General features: G+C 39.3%; 1 protein-coding gene across 1 annotated transcript; it reads right to left on the bottom strand.

Moving 5' to 3' along the window:
• Positions 1-1,781: 1,781 nt before the first annotated feature.
• Positions 1,782-19,096, bottom strand: pcolcea (procollagen C-endopeptidase enhancer a). The gene is made up of 9 exons (XM_036595605.1): positions 18,946-19,096; positions 12,372-12,480; positions 9,478-9,736; positions 8,618-8,742; positions 7,993-8,129; positions 6,257-6,600; positions 5,230-5,301; positions 4,437-4,607; positions 1,782-2,239 (listed from the first exon to the last, which is right to left on the bottom strand). Exons 1-9 carry the CDS (start codon positions 19,032-19,034, stop codon positions 2,109-2,111), a joined length of 1,437 nt encoding a protein of 478 aa, XP_036451498.1. The 5' UTR covers positions 19,035-19,096; the 3' UTR covers positions 1,782-2,108.
• Positions 19,097-19,323: the final 227 nt, after the last annotated feature.

Genomic DNA, 19,323 nt, shown 5'->3' with positions numbered 1-19,323 from the left:
GGCATGCATAAAGCATCACACCCTCCCCATAAATCATGAGGAGGTGTTCAGTATCTCTGATAGTCTTGATTATGTGGTTTCTGACACTGTATGACTCACTGTTGTCTATAAACATGGATTAAAGTACAGAAAAAACACCAGGCCTCTACTTTGCTGCTGCCACTGCTATGCTAACACACTTTCCCTGATAGCAAGAGGATAGTGGACCACTGTCGGCCCACTAATGGCAAATCTGGTGGTCCAATGGCGTTTTGCTCAGTGTTTTCTAGGCGGTCTACCAGTGTTTAAGCAGAGTATTAGACAAAATTCCACTTATCATCACTCATTTTCCACTCACAGTCCAATTTACTGATTTTTCCTTCATTCCTTTCTTTGTAAATTAGTTTAGTAAATAATTTTAATCCAGCTCAGTGTCAGAAAACAACATTTTCTATAAAATCCTTTTATATCAGGCCTAGTCATGATTTTTTTCTTTCTCATTTCTTTGTAATATTTGTAAGTTTATTTTCCAAAATAAAAGTCTGTGTGCATTTAAAATCTGTTTGGGGAGATTAAAAAATAGTTAAAACTTGTATGCATGACAGTAATCTGGGTGGTCCGAGGGTGGACCAGCAGTGGCAAACAATCAGTGGGGTGCCGACCTTATCAAGCCAGTGGACCGATATATGCTCGCTATCAGGGTTGGTCCATTTATATAACAGTAGGTGAAGTCTGCATGATGCTAATTGGCAGAGTTGTTCAGTATTCTCCAATGGTTACCTATAACTGTGGACTAAAGTACATTAGCCTAGATAACCCTGCTAGATAAACCAGCATAGACCAGCATGGCTGGTCACCAGCAAAACCAGCATATGTTGTGTTTTGATGCTGGTATGCTGGTCAACCAGCATGAACATGCTGGGCTGACCAGATAAACCAGAACCAGACCAGCATAAACCAGCATAGACCAGCTTAGACCAGCATGAAACCCTTGCTAGTCTGTGCCGTTTTTTCCTGCAGGGAACAGTGAATCATACAGTGTCAGAAACCACATAACTACAACTACAAGTCTGTTAGAGAAACTGAACACCTCCACAGTTTTCAGGCAAATGAGGGATGGTTTATATAAGCAGTTAGCACTATGCTAACTGGCAGACCATAATCTTCCAGTACATGTTAGCGACATTAGCTTCATAGCTCCAGTGCTAAAACTGAAGAAGCAGACTTCAGGCACCAAATATTATGTCTTGGCTGATTGACTACATTTAAGGTGTGAACTACATTTGTAACCCATGTTATTCAACTAAAAAAATGTGTTGCGGGTGTTGTGGCCTTTTGGACTCACTCACTTTTTAAAGGGAAATACCACCGATTTTTCAAAATGTCCACGCAGTTCAGAGTGGTTTGGTGCAAATGAGGCAAATGAGTGATGGTTTAGGTATGCAGTTAGCACCATACTAACTGGCACACCATAAGCTTCCATTTCTTGTTAGCTACATTAGCTTTGTAGCTCCAGTGATAAAACTGAAGAAGCACACCAAATGTGTCTTGACTGATTGGCTACATTTGGGGAAATTAGACTTTTCTCTACTTCTTTAATACTGTGTTATTACTTTATTCTTATATTATGACAAAGAAGCAAATACATTGTTGAGATGGGTATATTTTGCAGTACTGGGCTGTTTTGGAAAACATCAGGCCATATGGGGGCGATGTTGCGCTATAGGACATCTGTTGAAAGGCACTCAGCTTCCTTAATGAGTTTTATGTAAATTCATATTTAAATCCAACAAACAAAACCATTTGGTGTGATATAAAACCTTTATTAGATGACATCATCATAAATTACCAATATGACATCTTTTTTCGTGTGTATAAAATGAATAAAGTGAAATATAGTCCCTTTATATGCTGCCAAGTTGATCATTCCCGTTTGCAGAGTGAGCAGCTGCTCCAGATTCGAATGAAATTGCAGTCAAGTTTCACAAACAGTCTGAGAGAGATCTGCTGCCTGAACATACAAAACAATACAGTTCATTTCTTTTTATGGGCTCTATGCTGGATTACGTGTGGCCCGAGCTCCGGCCTGCTGCGGTCAGGGTGGCGTGTTTTTGGCCTGAGATGGCTCATCAGCACGGCTGGTTGTTGAGGTTGTTGAGGATTTTGTGGTGTGGAGCTTTGTAAGGAGCGATGAAGGTTCCTGGAGCCACAGTGCCACGACCTTCTTCATCCACCTGACCCATCAGGATGAAGTTCTGACCTGAAGGAGGAAAAAAGAAGATCCGTTAAAGGTTACAAAAGTCGGTTAGACTGGTCTTTCTGGTATTTGTGCACACGTCGGTGGTTGAGAGTGGTCCACTGCCCAAAAATATCCAGCCAAGAGAAGCACAGTGGTCAGAAACTGATTACTGATGACCACTGAGGAGAGGTCCTGGACTTTGTAATTGCTTTGTCAATTGGCCTGTTGATATAACTGATGGCCCACCTTCTGTCTCACCAAACAACAGGGCCAGAAACTGGATTCAAAGTCTGGATTTGGAGATCGGGGGTAGAAGATTGTGCGTCAACAAACACTCTACACTGCAAAAACAGTATCTTGTCAATTGAAATTATCTTAATTCCAGTCAGCATATCTTATATTTCTTATTTTGAGATGGTTGTGCACTCATTCTAAGGTTATTTACCTTATTTCTAGACATTTTTTACCTGTTTTAGGTCATTTTATTAAGTAAAATCTATTTAAGTCAAATTTATCTTACTGTACTGGCAGATAGTTTTGCTGGTTTCAAGCTCATTTCTTAAAACAAGCAAATTTATCTGCCAATATAGTGAGATAATTTTAAAATTACCTAAAACAAGTAAAAATGTCTAGAAATAAGTTAGATAATCTTAAAATAAGCTTACAACAATCTCAACAGGAGAAATATTAGATATATCGGCTAGATTTAAGATAATTTTACTTGACAAGACACCATTTTTGCAGTGTAACTGTCCACCAGCAAGATGGAGCAGATGTTTCTGATAAAGTGGCCGTTTATGTATTTCTGTTTATATTAGTTCTGGTGATGTGTGGATCAATACAATCTCACACACAAGCAGATCTTGTTAAAGCTGTTTGATTCTAAATGATACAATATCAACATATAATTCCTGATGGGTTTTGACTATTAACAAACTTTACAGGCTGTTTATCTCATATACTCTCAGTTTTGGTGATATGTGAATCAACATGCCTCTTACACTCACAGACATAAATACGTATTAAGAAATAATCATAGTATCTTAGATATTATGTGGATCATAGTATCTAATTATACACTGCAAAAATGTCAGCTTTTCAAGTGTAATGATCCTAAATCTCCAATTTAAGATCATTACACAATCCAATAGTTCTCATTTTTGAGTGTTTAGCAAGCTTATTATACGATTATCTTACTATTGTTAGGATTTTTTTACTTGGTTTTAGTGATTTTAGTAAGTCAGATTAGCTCACTACACAATGGCAGATATATTGCTTATTGTAATCAGTTTGAAACCAACATAGTCAGATAATTAGACTAAAATCTCTCACAACAAGTGCAAAATGTCTAAAAGTAAGTCAAATAATCTTATATTAATCTCCAAATGAGAAATATTAGCTATATCAGCTGGATTTAAGATCATTGCACTCAACAAGAGACCATTTTTTTGCTGTGTATCTACTCAGTTCCATGTAATTAGGTAACATTTTGATGATTTTCAAATGTGTTTGTGCTTCTACTCAAGTAGATTTGTGAGTAAAGTAATCTACTTTTTCCTCAGTTCTGTTTTTAATCATTTACATTTACTTTCTGGGTTTAATTTCACTGTGTTGTGTTGGTTCAGCTCCTCTTTGGAGCTTTAGTGTTTTATTTTAGACCAAAAAAAAAGAAAGAAGGATAGAGCCATGCAAACTTCAGTTCCTGGGCTGATAGATGATGGATGTTCTAAGAAGTTCTACTGCAGTTTAAGTTACTCAGTACTTAAGTAGATTTTTACTTCTTGAGCTGCAACTTGTGTACCTCTATGTTTTTTTAGGTGCTTTTACAGTCATTATATCACTGCAGGAACGATGCTTTGCGTCAACGATGGGTTTACGATGCTCTACACATCTCTGAGTGTGATACCCAGTGTGCTCCAGTGTCCAGTGGTCACTTGCATTAGACATCTTAAGTGAATTATGGCTTTAATTTAATTTTCTTATAATAATAGCTTCAAAATCATTTTGATCTACCAATCTACAATGTTTTATTCAAGCGACCACTGGAGACCACATGACTGCATGATTCAGCTTCTGAAGGGTGAGTTGTACTTGTATTGATGAGTTTAAGAAGAGGTAAAGCACAAAAATATACACAAGCAAGAGTTGTAGCCACAAAGTGGGGGTTTCCAATAAACCGGCCAGTCAGTGTATGTGCATTAACTGAATGTGTTTGTACCTCTACGCAGCAGTGGACAGGTCTTGCAGGGCAGCACCAGTTTAACAGACATGGTCTCTCCAACCTGAGTGATGGTCAGTCTGCCGGCCTTGTAGGTTTTAATGATGGACACTGTGACGTACAGGCTGCCCTGAGGGCCGGCCGAAAGAGCCGTCACGGTGCCTGTGATCACTGCACACACAACAAAACAGCAGAGCTTTTCATTTGTTTCCACGAAAAATGAGGAAAGGATAAACAACAATGATAAACAATGGAAAAAAAGACAAAAGGGGCTCGTACAAAAGTAGATTCCCTCCAGCACTGAACATACGGAGGCGGCAAAAAGTATTTGGACACTTTAACCATTTTAACCATCGGTTGACTTTAATGAAGTTCTGTAGGTCAGCAGCTCGGCCGTGGCCACAGTGGGGCACTGAGGGGCCTCAGAAGTTGTATCTCTACTTAGTAAGCTTTGTTTTATCGGATTATTAAATCCATATCTAAAAAAAAGTGGTACTTGTTTAAAAAGAGTAGATTTTTTTACCTGTTTTAAGTAATTTTATTAAGTAAAATTAATCTACTAATCTACTAATATAATGAGATAATTTTACTTAATAAAATCACTCAAAAAAGTAAAAAATGTCTGGAAAAAGTTACAACAATCATAACAGGAGAAATATTGGATTTATCGACTAGATTTACAATCATTTTACTTGACAAGGTGCTATTTTATGCAGTGTAATTAAAGCTGAAACTTTTGCACATGGCACCTCTGACGCTGACTGACCACTCTGACACTCAGGCACATACTCACCAAATTCACTGGCACAGAAGCTGGCCTTTATGGGCCCGTCCCTCTTACAGGCCTTGGGGCACAGCGGGTTCACTGAAAATGGAAATCACAAGAAAATCAAGGAAAAGTGAAAATGCAGAATGTGAGATTAATAATGAACTTTTCAGTGAAGGAAGAAAATATTCCTAAAAAAAAGTCTGTTGGTCATAAAGCAGCTCTGTGCTGATCTTTTGTGTATATTTATTTCAACACTCAGCAAACACAAGTGTGTACATGTGTGATATTCCCCTCTAATTCAACCTGTTACGCTTTAAAACCCCTGTATCAAACACAAGGCCAGCGGGCCAAGTCAGGCACAATCCTGTTCAGCCCGCAAAATACTACATTTTCTAATATTAGCCCATTTCACCATGAACTGCACTACAGTTCCCAGCATGCGCTGCAACATAATCTAGGCGACAGCACCACAAAAAAAAAAAAAGATACCAGGTATCCAGTTCAAGCAAATGGGCAGTTTTCAAAACCTGCTGTACACTGGGGTCATTTAAAGAGGTTAAACAGTTATAGCAGCAAATGCAGTCTATTGTTTTATATAAAACTATTTGTTTTTATTTAAAATTATTTTTGAATCGTTCAAGTATTCAGTGCCTATTTTTTTCCGTTGTAGTTTTGGCATATTTTGAACAAACAATTGGGGTTGTGCCAAAATGTTAAAAAAACAGCCCCTTTTTAATCCACAGTTTTTATGATGTCACAAAAACAACATATTTACATATGTCCACCTATTCCCCGCCCATTCGCACATATGTCAGTCTTAACGGCACAGTAACAAAAACAGCCGGTATAATTCCGAGAGATGGAGAGAGGTTGGAAAATAGTCATGTTCAGTTATTTTGTTACATAAAACCACAAAAATGCAGGATATCAGTTTATTTATCTAAAAATATAAAAATCTGCTCATTTGCATTAAAAATATTGTGAAAAACTGTGTGTTTTTAAAAACTTTTGTATTTCTAAATGTCATAGTTAGTAAAGAGCCCTCTCTGACCTGGACGGGCCGGTCTGCGCTGGCTTGGTTCTGGTTTGTGGACCGGTGGTCTGACAGGTCGGACGGGCTTGACTGGGAAGCGTCTAAGTGGAGCTTTAGTGGTGGTGGTAGTCGTGGTTGTAGTTGGAGGCTGTGTAGTTGTCGTGGTGACGGGTTTCCGGGGCTGGGCTGGGCGGCGATTCGCGGGTACAGAATGGATGCGGCCTCCTGATTGGCTGGAGCCTGCGGTGGGGGCCCGAGAGCCGCGCGGGATGCTGGAGTACGAGGCCATGAAACCATCAAAGGTCACGCTGAGGTCAGACACAAACTGGACCAGGAGGACGTTACTGTTGGTCACGATGGTGCTGCAGACAGAGAGAAGGAACCAAGGTGAATGATTAGAGCTTGTTCAAGCATTAGCAGTCAAACATACTGTATTCATACCAGTGTTTCTTATTATCAGTACTGGAGCCTCAGCCTGCTTTTATATGTGCCCTAAAACAGCTGTTATAAAACAGACAGATCCAGTTCTAACTGGCCGAAGCACCAAAGCCATTGCAAAATGCTCAGTATACACACACGTGACCGCACACATCAACCGAGTTCTGTATCAGAGCAGCAAATCATCAACAGACATTGTGCTCAGTATTGGTTCCTTTGGCCATTAACTGATCTACTGATAAATAAACACCACTACAGAGAGTGGAATAACAAAGTAAATACTTAATAAGATGGTTCTTCAAGGGTTCCTTAGTAAAGGGAATGGTTCTATTAAGAACCACGAGTTTTAGATAGAACCATGTCATGCTTGAATGGTTCTTTTCCTGGTGAAACAGCTCTTCAGACTGATGGAGAATGTGTTATATATGGTTCCACTGTTACAAGCTTGACATCGTAACAACAGAGGTCACATCTATAGATCCATATATAGAAACAGAGGTGCTATATGGAACCATTTTCCAAAAGGTTCTTTGTAGAACCACACACAACACATTCTCCATCAATCTGAACATTTCACCATGCAACAACCATTTCAGCTGGCAAATGGTTCTGCATAGGACTCATGGTTCTAAACAGAATCATTCCCTTTACTAAAGAACCATTGAAGACATATCTTTTTTAACAGTGTGGGTGTTTCCAATAAAGTGACCAGTGAGGGGAAGCACAAAGTAGGTGTTTCTAATAAAGTGGCCAGTGAGTGGAAGCACAGAGTAAGTGTTTCCAATAAAGTGGCCAGTTAGTGGCAGCACAAGGTCGGTGTTTCTAATAAAGGGGCCAGTCAACGGAAGCGCAAGGAAGGTGTTTCCAATAAAGTGGCCAGTGAGTGGACGCACAAGATAGGTGTTTCTAATATAGTGGCCAGTTAGTGGAAGCACAAGGTCGGTGTTTCCAATAAAGTGGCCGGTTAGTGGAAGCACAAGGCAGGTGTTTCTAATAAAGTGGCCAGTTAGTGGAAGCACAAGGTAGGTGTTTCCAATAAAGTGACCAGTAAGTGGAAGCACAAGGTAGGTGTTTCCAATATAGTGGCCAGTGAGTGGAAGCACAGAGTAAGTGTTTCCAATAAAGTGGCCAGTTAGTGGCAGCACAAGGTCGGTGTTTCTAATAAAGGGGCCAGTCAACGGAAGCGCAAGGAAGGTGTTTCCAATAAAGTGGCCAGTGAGTGGACGCACAAGATAGGTGTTTCCAATAAAGTGGCCAGTTATATAGTCTTGATCTGGGAAAGGTCAGTGGGATTAAAGGTCACTCTCTGCACTCACTCAGGGGCCACGTCTCCACAGTATTTGCCGAGACGTCGTGAATCGTCCTTTTCCCCTCCATTAAAGAACGCCACGTAGTCGAAGCGGCAGTAAGTGTCCGGCTCAACATCAAACTTATCAAACTTCACTTCAATAACCTGAAACGAGAGTGTTTCTGATCACAACATGCACAACTTTTTACAAAGAAAACCTCATATCTCCAAAACGGTAACTACATTAGAAGATAAAATGTTTCTTACCATAACATCTGGACGTGTTATATAACCAGATTTTAAATTAAATAATTTTGTGACGTTTGTATTGCTCCACTTGTTATGAAACATTGTTCCAGCAGTAGTAAGAATGCTCGTGGAAGGTTGCTTAAGGTTGCGCATTTGGAAGAAGTTTAGCCACCCCCTCTTGCTTAAAAGGCCTTGCATATTTTTAAGATTATCCTGATAATATCAGCAGAGACCCATCATGAAGGCTTTCACACTAAAAAACAGCTCGAAGGAAAACTGAGCCTGATTTTAAGAAGGAGAGAAATAATCTGATAAACTAGAGTAATGAGTTCCTCCTCTAGAACTTTACAGTTCGCTCTCCTGAGACTGATTTGTAAGTATCTGAGGTTATTGTTGGTTCTGACCATGCTTGGATCCACAGTGATGAGCCACGAGCAGCTGATGCCTGGTGGGTAATTCTTCTCCGGCCAGTTGGGGGTTTTGATGGAGCCCTGCGGTTTTGTCATTTTTCCACCACAAAACTGATGCTCTGAAACAGAACGAGGCGAAAATGAACACTGATTATCAGACAACTGCACCAGTGATACAGCAATAAATGGCAGAAATTCTAGATTCCTAATGGCAATAATGAAAATGTAACAGATTCTACAATAGAATGACTGAGACGCCCGAAAAGACTATGTTAATAATACAGCAAATCAATGTTTTTAAAAATGTTTTAAAATATTTAAGATTTCATATTGTTTGTCATCTTGCAGGTTTCCTATTGTATTTCATCCTGGAAAACTTCTAACTGAATTTCATATTGAAGTTTTCATATAGCAAACTTTATATTGCAGATTTCATGCTACAGATTTCATTTTGCAAATTTCATATTGCATTTTCTATTGCAACCTTTATATTTCAAATTTCATCCTGCAGCTTTCATACTGCAAATACTACATTGCATTTCATTGCAAAATTCATATTTGATGTCATTTTGTGAATTTAATATTGCAATTGATATTGCAAATTTTATATAGCATTTAAAATCGCATATTGTTGAAAATTTTCTATAGCATTTCATGTTGCAGTTTTCAAATTGAAAACTTCATATTTTGTTTCCTATTTAAATTTTTACATTGCAATTTTACATTTCACTTCATATTTCAGTGTCAGACTGCTTTTTAAATAAAAAATTTCATATTGCATTTCAAATTGCAAATTTCATGTTCATGATCTTCATGTTGCTCTGCTAAACCTTGTGTGACAGCAGAAGCCCTACCATCCACATGTGGTTTCCCTCCGTTAAAGTAGGCCAGGAAGCCTCTGCCCCCGGTGCCGGAGTCCGACACCATCTCCAGCATCATGGTGTTGGAGGTGGAGATCAGTGCTCCCGGCCGAAACGTCCCGCAGAAACGCCCCAACTTCTGCACCGTGTTAGAGTGACCGTTATACACATCCACGTAGTCATATCGGCACAAAGGGTCAGCCTCCAGGTCAAAGATCCTGAAGGAGAGCATGACCACGTTACCTTCAGGGACCTGAAAGACAAAGAGAGAGATTAAAGTGATAATTTAGCCAAAAATGACGTTTACTTCTTTAGTTTTATACTGAATCTACGAGCCTAACCCTGCTGAATAAGCCAGCACAGACCAGCATGAAATGGTTTTATATCACACTGCATGGTTTTGTTTGTTGGAATTAAATATTAATTTAAATAAAATCTAACGCATTAAGGAAGCTGAGTGATTTTTAACAGATGTCATATAGCGCAACATCGCCCCCATATGGCCTGATGTTTTCCAAAACAGCCCAGCACTGCAAAATATACCCGTCTCAACAATGTTTTCGCTTCTTTGTCATAATATAAGAATAAAGTAATAACACAGTATTAAAGAAGTAGAGAAAAGTCTAATTTCTCCAAATGTAGCCAATCAGTCAAGACACATTTGGTGTGTTTCTTCAGTTTCAGCACTGGAGCTATGAAGCTAATGTAGTTAACAAGAAATGGAAGCTAATTAGTTAGCATGGTGCTATCTGCGTGCCTAAACCATCACTAATTTGCCTGAAAACAGCGCAGACTACCAAGTGTTTCATGCTGGTTTAAACTATGCTGGTTTATGCTGAGCTGATACTGGTTTAGCTGGTCACCCCAGCATGGTCATCTATGCGTCTGCACTGTTTTTAGTAGAGAAGGTAGCTAACAAGTAACACTGGCTTATAACCCACCAATTAGTGTGATGCTGAGTGAATGTCTAAATCATCACAAACTGTGTGGAGTTGTTCAGTTTCTCTAATAGACCTGATTATGTGGTTTCTGACACTGTATGACACACTGTTGTCTATAAACATGGACTAAAGCACATTAGCATAGCTAAAACAGTAGTAGTGCATGAATTGTTGTCCACTTACATATAACAAAAAGTCATACAGTGTCAGAAAACAATATTAAGGTTGGTGGGGTATGAGTTATGTAATAGTGCAGTCTATACAGTTGGTGGTGTATAAGCTAACATTAATTGTCAGCTACATTAGGTTTCTGTCACTGTATAAAAGTCTGTTGCTACTGCTAAAAACAGTAGCAGCCATCACGAAGCTTGAATTTAGTCTGTACTTTAGTCCATGTTTAAAGATTTCATACAGTGTCAGGAAACACATGAAGAAGTCTATTAGAGATTATTTAACTTGTCCTCATGGTTTTAGACAAACGAGTGATGACCACGTTGGGTCTAGCCAGGCACGTCAACAGTGCCACCATTTTGGGGAGGCCAACATCACTGCTGGACTGCATTCAGTACCATTACAGAGCGGCAGTTTAAGAAAGATACTGTCCAAAATTACACTGTTTCAGGAATATTACACTCAGAAAGTGGGATAGGATTATATAACGGAGGGAACGCAGCGATCCACACTCATGTTTGTGTGATGTGTATTGTATGTGTGATGTTTATGTGTAGATATGGTCGTGTGGTTGGTGAAGAACAGAGAAGCTGTTGATGTGATTGTTTTTCCACTGGTTTTATATTAAGCTTATTTCATTTAATAGTCTATTCAGGGGGTCTTAACTTTATGTAGTAGTTATTTATTTACAGTGATGGTTAAAGCTTTGCAGCTGGGTAAGTTACAGCATTCCTTATTCCGTGTAGATGTTCATAACAGATTAACATTAGCACCTTCTTACATGAACCTGAAGTTAGCTTCTTATTTGCCAGCTTCTTGCTCGAATTTTCCCGTTCCACCTTAAATGGTGCAGCTTCAGGCACCAGAAAGTGACTGCTGCACCATTTAAGGTGCAACGTGAAAACTCAAACAAGAAGCTGGCAAATAGGAACTTAAGCTTCGTCCTTCTTACTGTGTTTTGGGGGTTTATTTTATTGTTATGTGGATTAAGATTAGAAGTGATTCACACATTGATGGATTTGCTGATGTGTATGTTTGTGTTTCTTGCGCTAAACTCTGTTTTTAACGTCAGGTGCAGACTGAATACTTTCCTGCTGGTCTGGACGGCTAATTATCACCATCAGTTATTAAAGAAATAAAAGCATACCGAGAGCAGATCCGTGCAGCCTGGATTAATCTGTGTCTGAGGATTATAACAAAACAGATTTGGTGAAGATCAGTTGAGTAATAAGGAAGTTGTGGCTGATTTAATCCTGAGACTCATCGTCTCTCAATACAAGTGAATCTGTTCACAAGCGGATCTTGACCTCTCCAACATGGCGGACGCCCAGACGTATTGCCTCAGATAGAGAACAACAGACAACGCGGCATCCAGGCATCCAGGCATGTATATCTATGGTGTACCATAAGTTTCCTTTACTTGTTAGATACATTAGCCTCACAGCTTCAGTGCTAAAACTAAAAATCAAATTACAGACACCAAACATGTCTTAGCTGATTGACTATATTTGCGGTAAGAGGGGAGAAAATAGTTCAATTCCAGTTTATTCTCATTATACATACTTCTACAGCACAATGAAATGAGTCACAGTATCAGCTAACAGTGTGTAAGTTAGCTTTGCAGTGCTCTGTAGTAGCAATACATCTTGTACAGCAAAGTTCACAGAGTGCAAGTCATCCTAGAATTATGTAACCTGATTTTTGGCAGAATGTTTAGACAGTGCAGCTCTTACAGTCACTGTCTTTGGAAAATTTGGACATGACAGCTCCACTCACTGTGATGTACCAGGTGCATTTGCTGTCCGGTTTGTAGAAGGAAGGAAAACCCTCACTGCCCACGAAGCCTGAGTCTCCCTCCAAATTACCACCACAGTGAAACACTGGCCTGAGGACACAACACATATAGTTAGAGAGGAGAAAACATTCAGACAGTGCGAAGCTGAGACAACAGAGTTCGCAGACTATGTATAATACCATCAAAAGTTATTTACTTTTCAGTCAAAATGGACATAAAACACAGATTATACATTTTTCTCAGGCGATAATTCTAAGGAGATTAGATATAAGATAATCCGCTTGCATAAAGAAGGAAAAGACTGGAAGACCCAGCAGACCCCAAAACTGCCCCCATCAGATAAACAGCACTTTCATCTCTGAGAGAGAGGAGAAAATCAAGCTGCTTCAGATCTGAAAACATCCACAGGTGTTTCTGTCCATCCTTCCACTGTGAGAAGACGACTCAGCGCTGTGGGTCTGAAAGGATGTGTAGCTGATCAAGAAGAACCTCACTGAGAAAAGGAGACGGACACATCAAACAAAGAAGCTGAACGATGGACTGACCACCCCAGAGTCCAGACCTCAGCACCACTGAATGTGTTTGATTACTGCAGAAAATGATCAACCAGCTTCTAAGACTGAACTTTGGAGGTGAGTCTGCAGATTCTTTGAGGAACTGAAAGTGAGGCTCCTGAAAAGAGTGGGAGCTGGAATGAAGGGAAAGAGTGACGCACTGAACACAGCTGATATTCCCGATGCTGGAAAGTGAAGAGCTTGTACTTAATGGCTGTTTTGACTGGAACTTAAATAAATGAAGGGAGCTCTCTGTGTGCACAGTGCTGTACAGGGATGCATGAATTAATAAAGGGAAAAAATAAGAAGTGCATGTTTTTATCAACATTTCACTCACAGATTCAAAACACACTGTGTGACTCATGTGTTGGATGGATCAACTTCAGACGATGTGACAGCTAACGGTTTTCTCTGAAGGGGAGAGAGTACACAGAACACAGGATGGAGACTCTCTCTCCCTCTCTCTCTCTCTCTCTCTCTCTCTCTCTCTCCTCTCTCCCTCCCCCCCCTCTCTCTCCTCTCTCCCTCTCTCTCTCTCTCTCTTTCTCTCTCTCTCTCTCTGTCTCTCTCTCAGACATACAGAGGTCTTTTGTTTCTGTTTGTGAGTGACATCAACCTTTAATACCAGATGCTCAACTGAGAGCATTGAATGTTTTTACCACACTTACATCACAGAGAACCCTCAGAGAACCTTTTTCTAGAACTTCTTTTACAGTCTGTGGAGGTGCTGAACTTTGAGACGCGTTGTATTCGATTCACTTTTACACACTCTCAAAAATGATGGTTCTTTAAGGGTTCTTTAGCAAAGGAAATGGTTCTAGATAGAACCGTGAAGACTCAAAGAACCCTTTGCATGATTAAAGGGTTCTTTGCATCATTAAAAGTTCATCAGATTGATTGAGAATGGGCTGTAGATGATTCTAAAGAGTTCTATGTAGCACCAAAAATAGTTCTTCTGTTGTTACAATGTCAAGCCTGTAACAATAGACGAACCTTTTCAAAAAGGTTCTATATAGAACCATATAAAACACATTCTCTATCAATCTATAGAACCTATATAGAATGATTTTCTTTACTAAAGAACCCTTGAAGAACCCAAAATGATTCTTCTATTGTTATGATGTCAAGCTTGTAACAATAGAAGAACCCTTTTGGTGCTATATAGAACCCATTTCAAAAAGGTTCTACATAGAACCAGCTATAGCCCATTCATGCACATTTTCCACCAATCTGAAAAACCTTTTCGTGATGCAAAGAATCCTTTAATCATGCAAAGGGTTCTTTGAGTGTTCACGGTTCTATACAAAACCATTTTCTTTAGTAAAGAACCCGTGAAGAACCATCATTTTCTAAGCGTGTAGTTATTGTGCCTGGCTATTTTAGCTGTTACTTTGTGTAGCCACGAGCTCCTGTTAGCTGCCTATTATTCTGGTAACTTAATGCCCTTGTTTTTTATAGTTAATGTTAGAGTTGCAACAAAAAAAAGAAAAAAATGCATGTTCTGTGGTTCTCCATGTTGGTATGTGGTGTACAGGCATGTTATTTGGTGTTTGTGTCTACCTTCAGTGGAAGTCCAGCAGGCTTAGCTTGCCCAGTTCTGTGGCTAACCACCAAGCGTTCAGTAATGTGCTGTAAGAATGTGTTGCCAGTAAAGAGCAAAAGTATTGATCAACAAAGCTTCTTGGTCATGGCCTTTTTCACCAAAGCCACATTGATGCACTCCAAATGTACGTATTTGGACAAATACTGCATCATGTTCTACAGTTTCTCATTAGGCTGAATGAATAACCGACTCTAAATGTAGGTATTGTGATATAAACTGAGTCTGTTCTACAGTTTCTCATTAGGCTGAATGAATAACTGACTCTAAATGTAGGTATTGTGGTATAAACTGAGTCTGTTCTCATTAGGCTCTCCTGTTAAAATCATGGAGAGGTTCATTCTTTTCTGTTTCTCTATCCTCCCACAGCACTGCTAAAGCATTTAAACCGCATGACATTAAAAAAACTCTGCTTCCCTCATTTTAGCAGGTTCGTTTCTGCCAGCATACCTTTATAGAGTGAAATACAGCCACTGGCTAATAGACTGGATGAACTGCAGGGAGACAAACAAAGTGGAAACTGAACTGGAAGCTGAAATTCCTTTGGCCTCTATCTGGACTGACACTGCAGCTCCCTGGAAAAAAGGCTGGAGGTGACCTAATATATGTTACACCATTACCACATTCAGTAAACACCAATAAAGGCTACTTTACAGTCAAGTAGACTGAATATTAAACATAAAATATCTTTAAAGGATTTAGTGTATTTGTCTCCAGCTGCCACATCTATATCACACATCAGTACACACTTAAAAAAGACGGTTCTTCAAGGGTTCTTTAGTAAAAACAATTGTTCTATATAGACCCATGAACACTCAAAGAAACACGTCAGACTTAAATGTTCTCTGAAGGTGAAATTGTTCTTCAGATTGATGGAGAACCTGTTGTGCATGGTTCTATACAGCACCAAATAGAGTTCTTCTATTGTTACATCAAGCTTGTCATAATAGAAAAACCTTTTAGTGCCATATAGAACCCTTTTAAAAAGGTTCTTCTATGTAGAGCCATCTACAGCACATTCTCCATCAATCTGAAAAACCATTTCACCATGCAAAGAACCCTTCAATCATGCAAAGCGTTCTCTGAGTGTCCATGGTTGTGTATAGAACCATTTTCTTTACTAAAGAACCCTTGAAGAACCATCATTTTTACCAAGTGTGTACTCCAAGAGCCGGTGCAGTGACTATTTACTGTAACACGTGAAGGTTAGAGTGTATCTAGCACCAAAAAGGTTCTTCTGTTGTTATAAGTCCTTTTTGGTTCTAAATAGACCCCTTTTTCGAAGAAGTTCTATATAGAACCATATACAACACATTCTCCATCAATCTGAAGAACCATTTCACCATGCAAAGAAACATTTAATCATGCAAAGGGTTCTTTGAGTGTCCATGGTTCTGTATAGAACCACTTTCTTTACTAAGAAGACTTGAAGAACCATCATTTTTAAGTGTGTACTCCAAGAACCGGTGCAGTGACTGTTTACTGTCACAGGTGAAGGTTAGAGTACAGCAGTTTGGTTTTATATAGCACCAAAAAGGTTCTTCTATTGTTGCAAGCTTGAGTCCTTTTTGGTTCTATATAGAACCCTTTTCAAAAAGGTTCTATATAGAACCATATACAACACATTCTCCATCAATCTGAAGAACTATTTCACCATGCAAAGAAACATTTAAGCATGCAAATGCCAAGCTTGTAACAATAGAAGAACCCTTTTGGGTGCTATATAGAACCCTTTTCAAAAAGGTTCAATATACAACAATCTATAGCACATTCATGCACATTTTCCATCAATCTAAAGAACCTTTTCATCATGCACAGAGCTTTAATCATGGGTTCTTGGAGTGTTCATGGTTCTATATAGTACAATTTTCTTCACTAAAATACCCTGGAGGAACCCAAAACAGTTCTTCTATTGTGATGATGTCATGCTTGTAACAACAGAAGAACCCTTTTGGGGTTTTGGTTTCAAAAAGGTTCTATATAGAACCATTTATAACACATTCATACACATTTTCCAATAATCTGAAGAACCTTTTCATGGTACAAAGAACCCTTTAATCGTGCAAACTGCCCACTGACTTATATTATACTTGAGTTTTGAGGCAAAACGTTTTCTGTCCTTACCTTAGTAAACAAAACGCACTGAAATTACTGTACTTGGTAACAGATGGTACAATGTAGATGTGGCAGCTGGAGAATTAGGTTGAAATAAGCTGAAGTTTTCCTTCAAAAGCTCATAAAATAGTGTACACTGGGATGAACAGTGGGTGAACTCCAGCTCTCTAAACACACTCAAAGAAGTTTTCCACAGCTCTTGCCCAGCAGTCCGTCGGCCAGCGTGATCACTCAATTTGAGCCGAGTCTCCAAGAAGAAAGAGAAAATGTCCCTCTGCTCCCTTCAGTAACGAGAAATAGACTCACTGAGGGAGCATAGGAGACAGACTCAGCCAAACACCCCCAATAAAACAAAAAAAACATCTTAAATCACATTTACAGTCTCCACAGCTGTAACAAAGTGCAATGACATACAGTAGATGAATAAGCATTTGTGTACTGCAGACAAAAAAACTGGCTGCCATAATTACATATTTAAGCAATTAAAATGTATGTTCACTGTGAATCAGCTTAGTTATTAGTTTGCAATTTCAGTGATAAACGGGGTTTCCGTAGGCCGTCTTTAGCTGATTCTCCACAAGGGGGAGCTATTAGCGCTCAAATCGCTTTAAAGGCTCATTTATGCCCAATGTTAAACACAGATACAAATATTCTGTCCGTACTCTGCATTTATTTCGTCCGTATTTGTGCATGTTCTCTGAAAGCTTACGGATGCGGACAAAATGGCGCAGTACCACCGGAAGACACGGGGGGGCAGTGTAGCCAATAGTTCATGTGAAACACAATGCCGATTTCTCTCATCGGTAATATAAAGTGAAAATAATTCTCTTTCCACATGTTGCAAAGTATTTAATGACCTCACAGACACCACCGTCTACAGCACTGCCTCTTCCGTCTCTTTTTTAGTTGGTACATTATTAGGACCTCCTCCAAAGAAAATATTAACTCTGGACTGCCCTCTAGTGAATGTATTGCTTAACATCCATGCCAACATAAAGGACGCATGAAAGTATGTGGGCAGTGATGGTTACATCGTTTGAAACGGACGTGTCCTTTTTCGTACGTAAAGGGAGCATAAATGAGCCATAAGTGAATCACTGAAAGGGAGGAAACCCACACCAGCAGGATCTCTCATAGGCACATATATGTTTGTAGTGACATTTTTCATGTACTATTATGAATAGCATGTATAGGAATAATCAATTAATCATCAATATTAATGCTAGATTACTCCATTATTATTATTATAAATATTAAAACATTATTAGGCTGTTTTTTTATTTAATTTTTACTTATACAGTGTAGAATAAAATACTGTAAGATATGTATTTTAAGATGTTTTATGTATATATGAAGTATATTTTTTTCTGACAAAAGCAAAGTTAATAAATGAGCAATGATACACTGTAAATAATTATTAGTAGTAATTTCTTAATAAGTTATTTCTTAATAAGTTTCATCATTCTGGACACAACATAGGAAATTGGATTGGATATGTTTTTTAAGTTTTTATATGCTTGAAAGTGTCCCATATATATTATACTGTATACATAATCTGCAAAAGTCAGAGATCCCTTCATTTATTTAATCTCCAGTCAAAACAGCCATTAAGTACAAGTTATTCACTTTCCAGCATCAGGAATATCAGCTGTTCAGTGTTCAGTGAGTCACTCTTTCCATTTATTCCTGCTTCCATTCTTTTCAGGAGACTCACTTTCAGTTTCTCTGCAGACTCACCTCCAAAGTTCAGTCTTAGAAGCTGGTTGATCATTTTCTGCAGTAATCAAACCCATTCAGTGATGCTGAGGTCTGGACTCTGGGGTGGTCAGTCCATTGTTCAGCTTCTTTGTTTGATGTGTCCGTCTCCTTTTCTCAGTGAGGTTCTTCTTGATCAGCTACACATCCTTTCAGACCCACAGCGCTGAGTCGTCTTCTCACAGTGGAAGGATGGACAGAAACACCTGTGGATGTTTTCAGATCTGAAGCAGTTTGATTTTCTCCTCTCTCTCAGAGATGAAAGCTTTAAGTGCTGTTTATCTGATGGGGGCAGTTTTGGAGTCTACCAGGTCTTCCAGGAGCCCCATTTTCTCTGTAGCTTTTGAACACCAGTTTAGACACCTAATCTTCTCAGAAATAATAACTTTTGGCTGCTTAACTGGAAATCAAACACATGAAAGTCTCTGAGATTCTCTCAGCACTGTGATAAGTTCCACATTCTCTGGTTTTACAACAAAGTCCTGAAAATACACAAAATCAAACACGCATGCACGCACGCCCCTACCCCACCTGGTGTAGTTGGTCGTCTGGCCGAGCGTCCGGTCGAAAGCCAGCAGCAGAAGGAGCCCCAAACAGAACGTCCAGCTGAACTTCTCCATTTTCTCCACTCAGCTGCCACAGAACAGAGGAGAAGAGAGAGAGTGAGTGGCTGTGGGGGAGGAGGGACGGAGGGAGGGATGCTGGAGAAGGAAAGGAGAGGAGGGAGTGTGTGTCGACAGGGGGGGATCTAAGCGAGGGGTGGGGGGCGGGTTTTTGTTTTTAATCAGAGCCAGATGCTGGTGTTGGTATCAGTCTTATTGACATTGGCCCAGAGAAGGTATTGCACATTCATGAGACACGTAAATAGAAAAAAGAAGAAAAACAAGAATAACATAAACAGGCGAAGCC

This window comes from Colossoma macropomum, unplaced genomic scaffold (assembly GCF_904425465.1).
Source record: "Colossoma macropomum unplaced genomic scaffold, Colossoma_macropomum, whole genome shotgun sequence".
In the NCBI taxonomy this organism is placed as follows: Eukaryota; Metazoa; Chordata; class Actinopteri; order Characiformes; family Serrasalmidae; genus Colossoma; species Colossoma macropomum.
Note: the sequence above shows the minus strand (reverse complement) of the source record. Positions and strands in the feature narration are given on the sequence as shown.

Bases quoted from the DNA above. Each gene is read 5' to 3' on its own strand.
- pcolcea (XM_036595605.1), bottom strand. From the start codon at position 19,034: ATGGAGAAGTTCAGCTGGACGTTCTGTTTGGGGCTCCTTCTGCTGCTG. The intron at 5,302-6,256 runs GTCAGAGAGGGC...TTCCATTTTCAG, and splicing joins GCGCAGACCGGCCCGTCCAG to TGAACCCGCTGTGCCCCAAG. The intron at 2,240-4,436 runs GTACAAACACAT...TTCCTCCTTCAG, and splicing joins CTGTCCACTGCTGCGTAGAG to GTCAGAACTTCATCCTGATG.